The sequence below is a fragment of the Brachyhypopomus gauderio genome, chromosome 8, assembly GCF_052324685.1.
Source record: "Brachyhypopomus gauderio isolate BG-103 chromosome 8, BGAUD_0.2, whole genome shotgun sequence".
NCBI classification, from domain to species: Eukaryota; Metazoa; Chordata; class Actinopteri; order Gymnotiformes; family Hypopomidae; genus Brachyhypopomus; species Brachyhypopomus gauderio.
The window spans coordinates 14,036,593-14,053,412 of NC_135218.1; the positions used below are offsets into that span (position 1 = coordinate 14,036,593).

Sequence of the window (16,820 nt, forward strand, 5' to 3'; positions counted from 1 at the left end):
TCAATAATCAATCAATATATAATCATTTCTTTATGTACAAATAAAAAAGAAAGATATCCACTTTTTTCCCAGCTGGAGAATTCTTCTGTTCAGCTTGAAGGAAGCAGATAACGGCTGTAACTGCTAACAACTGTTAATGCTCTCTGAGCTGTTCATACCTATTAATAATACATTCTCTTTCATATATCACATAGAGCTCGAATTGTGACAACAGTTGCCAGGAGTCTAGGTTTCAAACAGAAGCTGCCAAGCTTGGACTGTAAACAAACAACAAGGTTGCTGCATGTGTGTGTATGTGTAGCTTTCTCACACAAACCACATCATCTTTTGGTGTGTCAATAATTTTTACCAAACAAATTCAACGAACAGTTTGAAACTGCAGGGTTTGTTCAGATATTTAGTTGAGGGTCTTAGGCCACATTGGTACACTGTGCAACAAAAAGTTATGAAAGTTATTTTAAAAAATAGGATGCCAGTATTGCTAGAGAATGAATGTGGCACTTGGCACAAATCTGTAAACTCATCAGTAGCAAATAAAATTCTTGCTATGCCTGATATGATACATTAAAAACAAACAAGAGATTAAATAGATGCATACATATACACATACGTACATACATATATATGTACATACACATACAAGTGTACTTGTTTATGACAGGTAATCAAACAGCAGGTACTGTTTGTTGTAGGTACTGTCCCCCATCTTGTACAACAAAAAACAAAAAAGGTCACTGTTTACCTCAAAAATTAATATCTTGAGTGCTTATCTGTGTGAGCTTCCAATATTTAGAGTCTGCGCGCTTTTGAACCGAAGGATTACCTGTACTAGAGCGTCTGTAAGGACACGGACATGCATCTGTGTTTGCGTCTGCGCTAAACACAAGCTGAAACCTCTAATGGCCTTAGTACTACATGTACTCAGTACTACCTGATCATCTCTAAGCTGTTTGTACCCCCTATACTCCCAAGCAACAAGGTGAAATCTATGATGTGTGAGAAATGACAGAGATTTCTGTAGGTCATCGATCAACAAGATTTGTGCTGCATTGTGAGCTATTGGCAGGCCTTGACAGAGGCTTAATAGCATAGGACTAGCCAGCTGTGACAGATATCCACAGAGCTAACTCCCAAATCAAACCACCAGAATAGCTGTCATCACGAAGGGTGATCTGCTTAATTACTAACTGTATTAGCAACGCAGAGGAAAGAAAAACTATTGTGACAACTGCCACAACAAGTCATCAAAGAAACAAAAGCATGGAAGAGTCAAGGCAGCATAATTCCAGCACAGTTTGGATGAACGCTCGGATTTCAAACTTGGATACTTGGTGTGCAAAATGAGCACTCCCAATGAGCCAATGGGACAAATCTCTTTATATTTGGACCCATTCAGCAGCGTATATGGGAAGTGCGCAGAAATGTAAATAACTAAAATAAACAGAGAGCAACAACTAGGAAACCAGTCAGTAACTGCACTTTGCAGGGAAAGGACTGGGTTCAGAGAAAGTTTGACTTGTTTACGTGCTGCGTGGTCCTGTCAGAGTAATCCTTTGCTTTGCCTTTCCATCTTGCCCACAGATGCAGAGAGGGGGGGAGACGGACAGAGATAGAGAGTGGGAGGTAGAGAGAAAGAAACAGAGAGAGAGAGAGAGATAGAGATAGAGAAAATCATGCAGAGAGCAAGAGATGCTGTACAAGACTCATGGAAGCATAAAGATCATGGTTAACAGAGGATTACATGTTGGTGAATGCTTTGGTTACATTTTATTAACAAAATACAACCATTTCAAACAAATCCGGGCTATGAATGAAATGAGAGTTCACTGATGAATGCAAATTTATTACACAAGTTCTCAGATTCAATTACGTTGGTTCTCCAAGGCGTCGTCACTATTGGCAGCATATTCCAGAATTGGCTAATGCAAAGAAGCAGTGTAAAAATCATGAAAGCCCAATAATCCTAGTAATTTACAGGCTCCATGGCAGAAGAGTGCAATTGTAAATCATCTGTGAGTTCCTAAGCCCCCAGCAGATGGGAGGGTCTGGAAATAGCGCAGGAACTGTGAGGAGCGTCTACCGTAGGACGCACTGGGTGACAAATCTGCCAGTAGCAGCTTGATCACGAATGCAAATGGAAGACACAAGATACAAAACGCTGTGGGAAAATACCTATACGCACAATCTGAGCCCAGTAAAAGTCCTAATATTAAAATATCCAGATACTGGTTAATGTATATTGACATGCATTAAGGGTGTGTCATTCAGCAGGGTCAAAAGCAGGACACGAACCACCCCGTCGAGGGTAAGAATATGGGCTTATTAGACGCTGGCACAAGGCATGGTCCATTACTGCAAAGGTCACTGGTCAAGTAGAAATTACATACTAATCCAATTGCTTTAGTTTGGCCAGTTAAATGTCACTCTGATACCTAAACAACTTGCAAGTCCATTGACACAAACTAATCATATAACTTGGTGTTGGGATTTCTCTGTACGAACAGAATAAATAATGAACTTGTATATCTATTGGTAAAGAAAGAAAGAAAGAAAGAAAGAAAGAAAGAAAGAAAGAAAGCATTGCCTGCAGGATTGCTCCACCAACAAGTGTAGCATTTTTAATTTAAAAGATCAATTAATAATCCGCCTCTTCAGCCACAGTTGAGAATGAGGTTTCTTCACAATTAAGAAATGGGACTCATCAGTCCGTGACTTATCAGCTTACAAACAGAAAGACTGCTTCAACGGCAGCCTCCACCTCATTGTCCCATCCTGTCCGCCAGCACTGGGTTTAGCAGCCAAGATTTATTAATTCATTAAGATTTCCATTTACATTTCAAGAATAACATCTTGTTCTTTCTCTAATACAGCCAATCCTTATAAATAACAGTCATGCTATGTGGAAACAAAGACTGAGCAAGACCCATAGAGAATAGTGGGTACGGGAGAAATGTATCCCACTGAATAAAATCATTAAAAACAGAGGCACACATCTTTGTAAGTAGACAAATTAGCTCTTGGCGTATGAAATTGAAGAATGGATTCCATTTTGTACACTGCAGTAGAGTTGGACAATCAAGACAATCTGTCATTTGTCTATGGGGCCTCATAATGTCAATATGCAATAATCACAGAGGTCTTTATGAAAATGTATAAGGGTCTTTGTGAGCAGTGGCTTCAAGAGTGCATTCTGCTTAGTCAGTGGGCTAAACGGCTCAGTCAGGGGATGTCTTTCATGCCTTCGTAGGGGTTGATATAATTTGAGGCAACAGCGTACGTTTGTCCATTACATCTTCATGTACTGGATGGATATATTACACTCAGCAAAGTATATTAGGCAACAGCAATTAATTGTGATGAGAATTACTATGTGGAAAATGAAGATGTTAGCCACATAAAGCTTTACTGGACCTGAAGAATAGTGACTTCTCATTGATAGTTTCCTACAAAGCTTCTACTGAAATTAATTACACTGACAATCACCTAGCTAAGTCTGTTTTACTGTAATATTCTGTTAGTCTAATCACTTTCCTCTCTTGACAATATTTGATTAAATGTACCGAACCAAACATATTCCCAAAGCTACATTATTGCTTTCTGTCCGGGAAACCAGCCAAAACACCCAAACAAGAGTTCAAGTCAAATGGAAATGATGGGTACTTCCTGTTTAAGTATGAAAACAACAGCCTACCCCACACATTCAAGAGTGTGACCAATAAGATACAGCTGTTAAAAATCTATTAAACTCCACAAATATAGCAATAGAAAAATTGGTGCGCATGACACAAGCGACGCACTTGTCATCGAGGAGGAAGTCTATATGAACAGAGACTTGAGTATTTCCTCAACACTACCGCGGTCATGGTGAGAAACCATTCAGGTTGTTTGTTCTCTTATCTCTTCTGAATGCTGGGTGTCACTCTAATACCCCTGAGCCATATCATAGCTGTGGGAGCTAAAAGGCTAACTCTAAACATCCTGCAGCTTCAAGTTAATTAGTCCAAAAGAAAAGGGTTTTTCTCCCTCACCAGAGAGGCTGACAGTTACAATACACCATGAGGCAGAATGAAAGATACAAGCATTATGTGTTACTCAATTAAGGTACATTAAAAATCAATCCCAATTTTCAGATTCTCAACTTTAATGGGAGCCTCTTGCCTAACGTGGTGAGATCTCAAGGCCTTGACACTCAAGAAAAGATACGTTCTCAGCCTGGATGAAAAGTATTTGTCCCTCTTTCGTAACTGAGTCAAGTTCATCCAACACACATTAAGCCAGAATGCATTCTGACAGGAAGACACATGAAGCCCAGGCATCACGTCGCCTCTAGAAAGCAGAAGCCGTTGTGTTTTGCATCCGCGTTCTAACCATCTGCAGAGGTCCGTGACATCACCTAATCCGTCATGTTTATATATTTATTTCGCCGTGATGCGTGTAGAGGCGGCGTTTACGCAGGGCATGGCCAGACGGAGGAAAGCGGCGCTGAACATCTGGTGGTGCTCGCAACAGCGATGCGACAAAAGCCTCGGCAAACGCCGCCGTGCCGGGGGAGACGAACCGTGCACTGTAGCACGCCTCTTCAACATCTGAACTCTCATTATCTGAAGACAAAAACCAAGCAAGTGTGTCTGGGCCGAGCATGTAACTGGTGGTGGGTTTGGAGGTGTGGAGTCCGTTCTGTTTTGGTGCAGCTAAGGTTGCAGAACAGGCCTCGGATTCAACACCCAGGCCCTGTTTCTGTAATTAGTGCGCTTGTTGGGTTACTGTAATGTCTTGTAGACCACTGAGCCAGCTGATGTTTAACCGCTGTCCATTATTACCTGTGCACTACAACTACATGCAGACTGAGGAGTTTGTATAGGGAAAATGCTGCATATTTCCTAGTATTTAGTTACACGATCAGGGTACAAACGTTAACTAACAGTTTGGCTCAATGATGTACATGATATTGCAATAACTCTGACAGAAGAGATCTGGGTGACCTTCTTAAGGCTTTTTGTAATGGCAACATAACAGCAACAGGAAGTGACTGAGGGATTAGGTACAAGTGTACGGTCACTTTACTGCACACCGCAGGCTGCCGTGTCATATGCTTACGGACCAGGCTTTGCTTCTTTCTTTCTTTGCTAAGCTACTACTGTACGTACGCGGCGCAGGACTGCTGAAAGCCCAGTGACCCTGCAGAGAAACTTCTAGGGTAAGTGCCTTGCTCAAGGGCACAGGAGCAGCGGTCAGGGGAAAGCCCTAACACTACCTGGAGCCCTTCTGCTCCTCACTCGGGCCACAGAGGACACACAAATGCCCGCACATGTTCCCATTTTAACTCGCACTGCATTTATAAAAGAGACTGTCAGGCCAATGGAGCTGCAGCAGGAGGAAACTTTACAGCTTTAATAAAATTATTATTAACACAAAACTTTATTAAGTACATTCATGCACACATGAACATAATTTGTTTTCAACTATTAAATTTGCTTATTTCAATTAGTGGCCATAATCTGCAATTAGCCTAGAGGTCAGTTCTGCTCTTACCTAAAAGCTGTAATTATTTTCAAAGGGGAATGAGATTATTTTGCTGTGTATTTAATTATACTGATTACCCTTGAAATGTCAAGAGTCAAGTCACATTATCTATAGTCACGTTAGAATAATATAACAACAAGAATGTAGCAACATATTTTGGTATTACTGTTAAATAAATGTAAAAATGTTAATATTTTTGAATTGTTCACAGTCCTGTTTCATAGTATCTGAGCTCAGAATACATAATAACCCAAGACATCACAATACAAACTGCCACACCCTTATTTCTAATTATATATTTGCTGTAGTATTTCCTGAGACAATTACAGGCACACACACACACACACACACACACACACACACACACACACACACACACACACACACACACACACACACACACACACACACACACACACACACAGCATTTCTTTGTCTCTCAGGTACGCCTTTAATCATACCATGGTTAGAGAATATTCCATCACTACTCCAGGTTTCACTGTGGCAGTGCTCGTCACAGACCAGCTGGCCACGTTTCTACTGCTCTCACACTTTTCTTTTTGCACAAGGTAAACCTCTCTTCTAATTCCAGGCTTGGCATCTGTTCTACGGCACATTTGTTCGGAGCCTGAAGCAACCTACCCTGATGGACAAGTGTTGCTAAAAAACATAGATTGGGATTATAACTGAGCTCCTCTCCTTATGACCCCCGGGACCATCTTCAGCCAGCGATGTTTCAAAGGCGGGGAGAGCTACTGGCGTTGTTGACGTCATCCGCCGCACTAAATCACGCCCGCGCCCCTGCATGGCGTCGCCCAAATCCTCACATGTGGACAGATTAGAGACTACGGCAACCAGCTGAAGAAGCCGGCGTCTGCTGGGCGCAGTGGTGGTGGAGCTGGCACGGTGGGCCCAGGCAGACGGCTCGGCACCCTTTTCCGCTTTGTTTCTTGTTAGAACGTGTCAATACGATCGACGGGGCGGGGCCGGAACGCGAGTTATGACTCCGGAGCCGTCCACGGCCTCCCCTCAGCGAAGCGCTGACATTTCCGCGGTGTTCTCTGCCCATCAGTCTTGGTTGCGCCGACGGTGAAGGGAGGCTCCGCCTGACGGGCATGCTCCACACAGGCTGTGGGAATACACACGCCGCTGATTTATGCGCTCGCGTTCTGCTGTGATTCAGCGTATGGCGTCAACATAGACAAAGAGATTAATGATTGCGGTGGCCACAAATGAGACGAGACTCCTTAAAAGAGAAAAGGCGAGGAGGAGAAAGATGGTCACGTGTCCTTCTCCTTTCTTTTTGGGGAAGCCAGATCATCACCATAAGCATGATGGGTAAAGTCAGTATAAATCATGAATGCATAGAGTGCTCATTACTGTCTTTTCACACTTTTGAGAGACTCATTACCTGCATAATGGAAGAGTCCTTATAACACTGAGACCATTCCTCACTGGAAATTAATCATCTCAGCCCAGACAAAAAGGGGATTCTCTTGTTAAATATTAAAAAACTTTCACACAATGAATTCTATTCTAACGTCCACCATAGCCAGCACCATTGCCTCTCAAGGTAAGGCAGTATCTCAAGCACACACACACACACACACACACACACACACACACACACATACACACACATACACACACACACACAAAAACGACATCATGTGTGCATGTGCGGAATCATTCAGCATGAGCGTGAGTAGCTACACACTTACAGTTAACTGTGACTTTCACAGTCCTGGTGTCAGGAGATGCGATGTCGTTCTCGGCGCCACATTCGTAGTCCCCCGCTGCGTCACGAGTTATGCCAGTTATGTTCAGATTCTCTCCACTCCCGAACTTCCTGGCTGTGAATGAAAAAGTACCATATGTACACACATTCACAAGTGGTTTCCCTAAAGCCTCGGGTTAATGTTACGGCCTTCAAGGCTCAGATACTGTTCCATCTAATCAGCTCAAGACGGAAACTGTAATAGCGTTATTTTCAGTCAATGTACATTCAATACTGACAGTTTTACTGTTTGGACATAGCTAGCGCTGAACAATATTAATAAAAAGAGGCAATAATGATAATCAGATGAGTGTGTTAATATTATAAAACTATGCATAATGTAATTTAGCTTCCTAAATAGCAAATAATCACTTTGTAGGCCAGAATTCCAGGGGGATGTATTTATCCTTTGAGGCATAATTTGCACACACAGAGATTACTGGCATCAAAACCCATGAACAAATCAGAGCAGGGCCAATATGGCAGCTTTGACTGGAGGTCCTTGAGTAATGAGCGGCAATATCGAACAACAGGAGGCGGCCACGCTGCCATTGGTCGAAAAACCTCCACGGAGCTCCCGACACTAGGAGGCATCTTTATTGCAGTATTGCTCAATGAAATCTATTTATACCCTTCTTTACAGCGAGGAGAATCCATCTTATAGCAGAGCTAAACTCCAACATGAAGTAAAGGAAGCTGACTCAGCATATGTCCCGTTGAATGAAAGAGGGGGAGAGAGAGAAAGAGAGAGAGAGAGAGAGAGAGAGAGAGAGAGAGGTTGGAAGAGGAATTGCTAGAGGGAACACGAGCTTTTGACCCAGTGCTGTGGTAAAATGTTTTGCCAAAGTGCCCAACACTGCGAAGACATAGTGAGCGCAATTGCAGGGCTATCAGAAAGTTTTAGCCCTGTCGACATTAAACAACATTGACACTGAATTACACACTCCTGAGAGGAAGAACTGCACATTAGTCCTGAATGGTAGGTGTGACATTGGAATACAATCACTAAAGCAGCATTATTCTTTGAGCTCTGTAATTTGCATACATATATGCATGTTACGCAAAAACAAAGACATCCTTATAGAGGGAAACAAACAGGAGAATTTAGTACACTTCTGAGCTATTAAGGAAATGCCAGAGAGGGTTATTTGGGAAGACACGGTGTTACCTTACTTCCATTCCTTTGCAAATGAATCGACTCAAATGTATTCATGTGACAATAACCAGTATGGACTATCCTAGGAAGACAAAACACAGGTGCCTGCTCACTATTCGAGAGATAAAATGTAACCCACAACATAAAAACGTTGAACACCTCTTTTACTACAAGATCAAATATGCAACATGATACACAGTAGGCCCGGCTAATCAATAAACGCAAGACTAGCATTATCTCGGTTAAAACACCTGAAACTGTGGGGGTTTCGAGTCAATCTATTTCCTCATAACTTCAAAGGATGCATCAACGTTTCAAGACATGCCATGAGCACGTACCTTCGTGAAAGGGATGGGAAGAGATGAAGGCCCCTGTATCAATAGGGAGCTTTTTTCTGCTTTAATAAGAGACCATTATATAGCTTGTGCAGTGGGCATTTTCTTTCTTTCTCAAACAGTATAATCTTTATCTGTGATTAACCCACTGTATAATTTCCTTAGTTCACTGAGTTACTTTCTTTTCCCATACAGAGATTTCCCAGTGAACCCTCATTTATCAAAGTCATTACAGCAGAAGAGGAAATGGCCATGGGCTTTTGATGGGTGTAATAAATGTAGAAGGCCTGAATGCATGACCTTAGGAAGAGGCGGCTGTATGTTTGAAACGGTGCGAATCCCCGCTGACAACAAAACCAAAAAAAAAGTGGCCAACACACCTCAAAAGTAAAGCAAGAACCATTGATTGTTCACAGAAAATGCACTCAAACAGAAAGCTGTTCCTTATCGTTAGCCATCATAAATGCCCCCTGAATTGTGCGGTGAAATGTACGTCGAGAGTTCCGTGAAAAGCTCAAGTGAGCCTCGTCGTAGCTCCAGGGACGTGTCGCTCCAACCAAATTAGGCAAAGCAGAGCAAGGTTAATCTACGATTCCACATTGCTCTGTGGTAAGTGCAGTCATGGGAAGCAATTTCCCACATTGTGTGGAGAGCACACAGTACATTTCCTTGAGGCCTGCCAGTGCTGATAGGAGTGGTGCTGCTGGGGAATGCATTATGGAGGAAGACGACGGCAGTATGTGTTTCTACAGTTAACCCCTGAGAGAATACAGCACTGGTCTAAATGCTCTCTGAGTGGCTTCCCCCACTGGCATTCATTGAGTTGTCAGCCATGAATCATCCTGAACAGACCACCCGCACGCCCCGCACCCACACCCACGCCCTAACACCCACGCCCCCACACACACACATGCGGGCATGCACCCACACCCCCACCCGCACGCCCCCGCACGCACACTCGCACGCCCTAACACCCACACCCTAACACCCACGCCCCCGCACCCACACGCCCTAACACCCACGCCCCTGCACCCACACACCCATGCCCCCGCACCCACACATGCACGCATTCACCCACACCTCCACCTGCATGCCCCCGCACCCACACCCTAACACCTCATGCACCCACACTAACGCCCTAATACCCACACCCTAAGACTCACGCCCCCACACACACACATGCGCGCATGCACCCACACCCCCACCCACACACCCAGACGCACGCACCCACACCCTAGCACCCACGCCCCCACCCTCACACCCCCGCACCCACACAGCCCTAACACCCACACGCCCAACAAGTCCAACACCCACATCCCCACAACATGCCCAACACCCACACCCCCACATGCTCAACAACCAAACCCCCAACACCCACACACCCAAACGCACACACCCACACCCCCGCCTCCACACACCCATGCACCCAAACACACACCCCCACACGTAGGCAAGCACCCATATTCACACTAAATGTCTTTTTCTCTGAATACTGTGGCTCTCTTTAACCCTGGTACCTTTCATATGGCCCCTTGTCGCTAACCAGCAATTATGACCATCTCTTAAGTGACAACCTCAGAGACCTGTGTGCTAGGTTTTGATAGCTTTCCCCTGGTGCATCTACAAGGCAGGAAGCTATTGTGCAAAGCACAGTGCATCCAGCCCAAGACAACTGAGTGTGATCGAAGCCTGAACAAAGCAACCACACTGGACCTCAGCACACCTCTATCATGTGAAGAAAATAATAATAATCACACCCACAGTAGTCAGCTATTTCCAAATGTCCTAGTTATGTATATCTCAAGGCTTCATGTCAGAACAGAAAGAGCTTATGGAAGCATGTTTGGGATCAGCGGTGCGAACCAGAAGGCTGTGAGAGGCCAGACCGTGCCCTGCCTCTGAACCTGCACGGGGCCCATTACAAAAAGGCCCAGGTCATTTGGAAAAGCCCTTTTTAAATAAAACATGATAAATGCTTTCCATTTTTTAAAGTAGTTTTGCTGTGCAGTATGGTTCATTTCAGCAAAAATGCTGGCACAGTTCAAAGTGATTTTTTATTTTTTTTTGCTGTCATGATGGTGGAGAAAACAGATGCCAATCTTTAAGGGTAATTTCCTCTGGGAAGATGGAACGGTCACATACAGTGCATTCTCCTATTTAAGTGTTGGTGTAGTGATAGTGAAGTATAAATTGCCTTTTTTCCTGTACATTCAAGGAGTTCCGATTCTAGGTATGAATATAGGGTTAAAGTACACAATATTATTATATTCCTAGATATTTACTGTGTGCATTGCACACGTTGGAAGGATTACACTCTTTTTATGATCTCTCCCACCAGTTTAAGTGAGTATAACTATTGGATCACATTAACCTGAAATAACAAACACCTAGCATAACTTTGCAAGTAACTGCATCAACTTTTAGATGTCTCTTTTTCAACAAGTATAATTTATGCTAAGTTTTTTCCTCTGATGAATTCTTCGGTTGCATTTAGTCAAGTGTTTGTTATTGTCCTGCAGTATGATGAAATCACACGAAATCATTCATGAAGCCCAGCGACTGTGCAGGTATTTGGCAGTTTGTTCATATCATTAATAAAGATGAGAGCTGGTCATGAATGTCAAAATCATGATGCTGTCTTTAATAAACATGAGAGCTGATCATGAATGTCTTAAGTCCGAACCATTCCAGGTTCAGAAAGTAAAAGTCCTCACCAGGGTTTTGCTCAGGCTTCCTGGATTGTGTTGACCTGGATTGCACTAATTAGAAAATCTAGCAAGCTTGAGTAAAATCCTGGTGAGAACTTTTACTTTCTGAACCTGGAATGCCCACCTCTGGTCCTAACACTCTGACTCCACTATGTTCTACAGGTGCAGTGGAATACTCTAGCCAGTCACACCATTTCTGTCCTTTCTCCACACTTTCACAGTGCAGTCACTTTGGTACATATTTTGCTTTGTCACATCTGTCCATAGCACTGTTCCAGAACTCATGTCACATCTCTTCTAGCAATTTTTATTCTAGCCATTTCTATTTTTGGTGCTTGGATGCTACAATGTAACTTTTATAACACAACTGTGAAAATATTGAGCGGTAGGTGGTGATACCATCACCCCTGCATTGTGGAGGTTGCTGGTGATTTTAATGACAGTTGTTTTTGGTTTTTTTCTTCACATCTGGAATAGTTCTTCTGTTATCATCCACAGCCATGTTCTGCTGTCATGGCTAAGCTTCCCAGAATGGTCCCCATGGCTACCTCTGCCATGCTGAGAATCCATGCTACAATTTTAAACGAATTCTTCTTTCTTTTTACCAAATTCCACTTTTTTATACAAAGTCTCTTTTTTTCCCACCATCTGACATTAAATAAAGGAATAACACTTAGAATAAACTAAGTAATTTATCTAATTTTGAACAAAGTATAAAACACACAAATGCACAGGAACAAAAAGTGACATTTTATACGATATAATGGTAAATCCAGACTGCTTGAGGATACAGAAAAGGGTGATCTGGGTTCACTCAAATCCTGCTTGATTTAAACATCTTTTACCACCAGTACGCCCATAAAGACCATTAATAGCTCAAAACAATAAAAACACTCCCCCCTAGAATACAAAGTCTTCAAAACAGGGTTTAAATATTTTTTGTTCTACAATACATTCATACCATATTAATGCTGTTTCATTTATGTGTTATTTTTCTAAGGGCACATTTAATCTGACCACATACTCCCAAAACTTCAAGGTGAATGTACACTTCAAAGAACCCTGCTGTTAGTAAATGCCAGCTTTATGACTTACTGAAGCTTTTTGATCAAAATCTGAAAGAGAAATTCAATAGCAGAAATGTACTGGAGAAGGAATATGACAGCCTCAAGATAAGTGAAGCTGTCTTCAATTATTAGATAAGTGCAACATGCATCTTCATAAAACCAGACGAGCAGTCAGACCTGCTACTGTGCTACTGCATTTCGATGCTAGTTTGGTAACATGCACGCATCCTCTTTTGACTGTCTTACTGAGACAGGAAAGACCAGACGATCTTCATTTACATTCTCTGGATGTTTGCTCTACTTCTTTTGCAGTGTAGTATTACATATAAAATGTCACATTTTCAAATAAATGATCACAGGAAATTAGCGATTCTCCAGACCGCCACGCTAGCTGAACAAAACTTGACTGCACTGTTATCATGTTAACCAACACACAAAACTATCACAACTATTGTATGGATTATTGAAGCAAGTGGATGATTAAACAAAGTAATACAAGCAGTTACAAGAAAATTAAATATCTTGCTCAGTGTCAAGGCCAATAGCTAAGAATACAGATGCTCTGACAGGTGTCAACATGGCGGGGGAGAACTCACCTGATGGGGAGATATGCCTCCAGGTGATTTTAGGCTCTGGTTTCCCACTGGCGACACAGAAGAGAGAGACATCCCCACCTTCGTTTACTGTGATGTCCGATGAAATATCATATATTTTGGGAGGAACTGAAAAAACAAAACAAAACACACCAAGGGATATATAAATCTGTAGACTTTTACTTGACAACTATTTCCATGCCATCGAATGAAGGATTTATAATATTAATAAAGCTTCTGTCAATTTGCATATGTCAGACTGAAAAGGGGATAATCTAGTCATCCGCACAGAACTGTCCAGTCCACGTGATGGAGAAACGATCGAGCTGCAAACTGTCTCACCACACCTCCACCCTCTTGCTCTCCTCCTTCAGATGTCTGCGACGTCAAAGACAACCCTCATCCCCTGATCTAGCTCTCCAAAGTAAAGCAGGCTGTCAACTGTCATAAGAAAGCAAAAAATAAAATAAAATAAAAAATCAACAAATCCCTGGGTGCCTCTTTGAGCTCCAGCTCTAAACCCCCGCCATTTGTTCACTGTGGCTTGAAATGTGTCCAATTTAGCTGGGCCCGTCTTCCCTCTTTGTCTAATCCCAATCCAGTATTCTAAACAGCGCCAGTGGGCTGGGGGAAGTGCACAAGGCACTTTTCCAAGAGTTACCTTTTTTTTCCATGGGTGAGCTGTGTGAGTCTAGCAGTAATTATCTTTTTCTTTGGCTGGAAATTCCAATTAATAGTGTTCTTGACTTGTGCAGACAGATTTCTTGCTGAGCATGAGTGTAATCAGCAGCACAGCAAGTTGTTTGGTGAATATCACCATACATCAGTATTCATAAAAGAGCAAACTATAATGACCTGGGTGAAAGCAATAAAATGGAGCAATGAAAAAATGGCTACATCTGTCTAAAACAAGAAAAGAACCAAACATATGCCCACTATATAACTGCATTTGGTGCTCGTCTGCTACATTCAACATTAACATATAGTACACTAAAACCGCACAAATCCAAAGCCAAAATGGTGGTGAGGGGCCACAGGAAAAGCTTTGTTAGATTCAGATGGCTGCATTAGGCTCTTTCCACATTATTTAATGAGCTGTAACCTGACATCTATGGACATCTGTTGCCTTTTTACTAATATAAATTTCAACCTTTGGTTAAAACGTAACAGATATGTTCAAAGGCATGTACTGCCAATATGTTTACTTACATTTTACCCCACTGTTGGCGTGTGCCCTCAGCCACAAATAGAAGCTACTGTATTTGTCTACTGATCAATGAGGTCTTTAATGGGAACAAGTCCACTTTCCCAGTCCATGTTTAGATGTTTCTCAAGATTCAGAGGCTTAAAGCAGAGATTTTTTAAAGGGTGTAAGGCTTTGATGCTTTATCTGTGTATTCTACCGCTAACAAATGAATCATGACCCAGTTTCCCAAAATCAACACCTTCACAAAATCTTATCAGTTGTTTGTGAGAATAGCCAAACCATTATTTGCTTTATCATTTTTTTTTGCTTTTACTGTGCTTTTGGAAAGCTAGGTCAGACTGAATAAAAACATCACTTTGTTGTACTTTCTGTTTATGAGGACTCAGGGAATATCTGTCTTATAGCTGCCTTCCAATTCCTTATAAAAGCCTAAATAGTCTATCCATTAACATCTTACCGTTTCATAAGAGAAGTACTAAAGGATGCCATTATGTCTGTTCTCATTTCACCTGGCTGCCAATAAACAGGAGCGTGACCATAGCCTATAAATGCAACCTGGTACATAGAAACCATTTCATAGGAAGAATGCTCAGAGTAGTAGATTCCCTGGTTCATTACAGATTAATTTGTGCCACAGAGTGCACCTCTCCTGTGTCATACTCACTGAGATGTTTGCAACTGAGCAACATGCTTTGAAGTATGTGAATAAGGGGCATTGAACAGTGGCTAGCTATCACCAGTACCTGCAGAGGTCAACAACCCAGCAGCCCAAACTTACCTTTCCTGAGCACATAATGAAAGGAAATGTTATTTAATCTCTAACCCAAGGACCACAATTACTGTGTCCCCTCTAGAGATCCTCACACTCTTTGAATCTTCACCAGCTTCAAACTTCAAAGCTTCCAGCTGCAGAGTTTCTTTTTCTGCTTCTTTCTATTCAATCTGCATTTGCCATGCCGCAGCATAATATGGGGGCCGAGAGGGAAAAAGACAACGGAATTATATTCCCGGCCTTATCAACAGGTCAAATCTCCATTTGGTCTTTTCGTCTCTTAAGTGCTGAGTGATTGTGGTGTTTTCCCATCCTCCTGGTGCAGTGGGGCTGAGATGGAGCTGCCAACGTTGACGGGCAAGGCGTTATCTGCTCATGAACGCCAGAGTGAATAAATACCCTTCTAATGACTCCACTTTAAAATTCAGAAACGTTTACCACTGCACTAATAAAATGCAGGCTCTCCATAGCATGGAACGGAGTGCACAGCTCTCCAACCTACTGACTCCTGACAGGTTCTCTACAGCGGAGGGCTGCCACCGAATGGTAAGACTCCATTACTTCCCACCTACTGCTAGACCACATTCCAATTACCGAGTTGAGAGATTTTGCCACCTGTCATCATACTGACCTGCACGTGTGAAGGCTTGAGAAGAGACCCAGAATCTTCAGATATCTATTCATCTGTTTTTGTTCTCATTTTATAGGAGCAATCAGTCATTTTTATCAGCATTAAGTAGCAAACAATATTTATGAAAGTGATAATTTCTACATTTTTTCATGCAGTGCAGCTCACACGAGATGAGGAATCAGATTGCTTTGTAGTCCCCGACTGAACCTGTTTATGCTCCTCAGAGTGGGTCCCCCACATGGAGGCGGCCATGTTTAAAAGTAGATTCAGCACAAAATCTGACACATCCAGGCCACTAGGTGTCAGTATAATGATTGTTTCATAAAATGAAGAAGAATAACTGCAAACAAGGACCTACTACTCTATTAAGTTCATACAGGTCGAGTTTAAAACATGAGCATATAACCTAGAAGCAAAACTAATATGCAACAAACATTACACACTACTGATACATCTATACTGATGTGGTTAGGTGTAGCTAAACTGCCTGTTTTCTGCCTAATTGCCTGTTTTCTGCATGTTTTCATCTGCAAGCAATTTTAAGATGTGTCAGCATTGTTCACCTTTACCTGAAGCTAGGCTGTTTCAGTGGAAATGGCTACCATGTCTTCTAGATCAGATACACGAACATGAGGCGATTCTGGAAAATGTATCATGGAATTTTCAAAGCCTACAAAGATTCACCGTCACTTAGGAACAGGTCATTTATTAACCTTACTTGGCAAACACAGTGTTAATGAAGATGATTAATATTTTTTCTGCAGTGCATGGTAATTTGAGCTGCTCGAATAAATGAATGCACTTCCATCACTATTACTCATTCCAACAAGTGAAAAAATTACAAAGAAAAGAACATTTTTTAAAAATTGTCATCTGAACTCATTATATTCTAAAAAGTTCATAGCCTATATGCACATAGACTAACATTCCTGTCTCTAACTTCATACATTTTCAAGTAGATGTTTTGCTCCACAGAAGTTGGGGGAAAAAATCATTGATTAATATTATAACACACTGAAGAAAGCATTGTCAGTCAGGCTGTGTTTCTGAA

At 42.1% G+C, this 16,820-nt stretch overlaps 1 protein-coding gene across 3 annotated transcripts in view; it reads right to left on the reverse strand.

The window, feature by feature from the left end:
* negr1 (neuronal growth regulator 1) overlaps window positions 1–16,820 on the reverse strand; it is a 107,507-nt gene that overhangs the window by 40,459 nt on the left and 50,228 nt on the right. For all 3 annotated transcript variants that reach the window (XM_077014755.1, XM_077014754.1, XM_077014756.1), the window contains exons 3-4: window positions 13,163–13,288; window positions 7,245–7,376 (exon numbers count right to left, since the gene is read on the reverse strand). In XM_077014755.1, coding sequence (XP_076870870.1) covers window positions 7,245–7,376; window positions 13,163–13,288 — 258 coding nt within the window. The remainder of the gene's footprint in view (window positions 1–7,244; window positions 7,377–13,162; window positions 13,289–16,820) is intronic.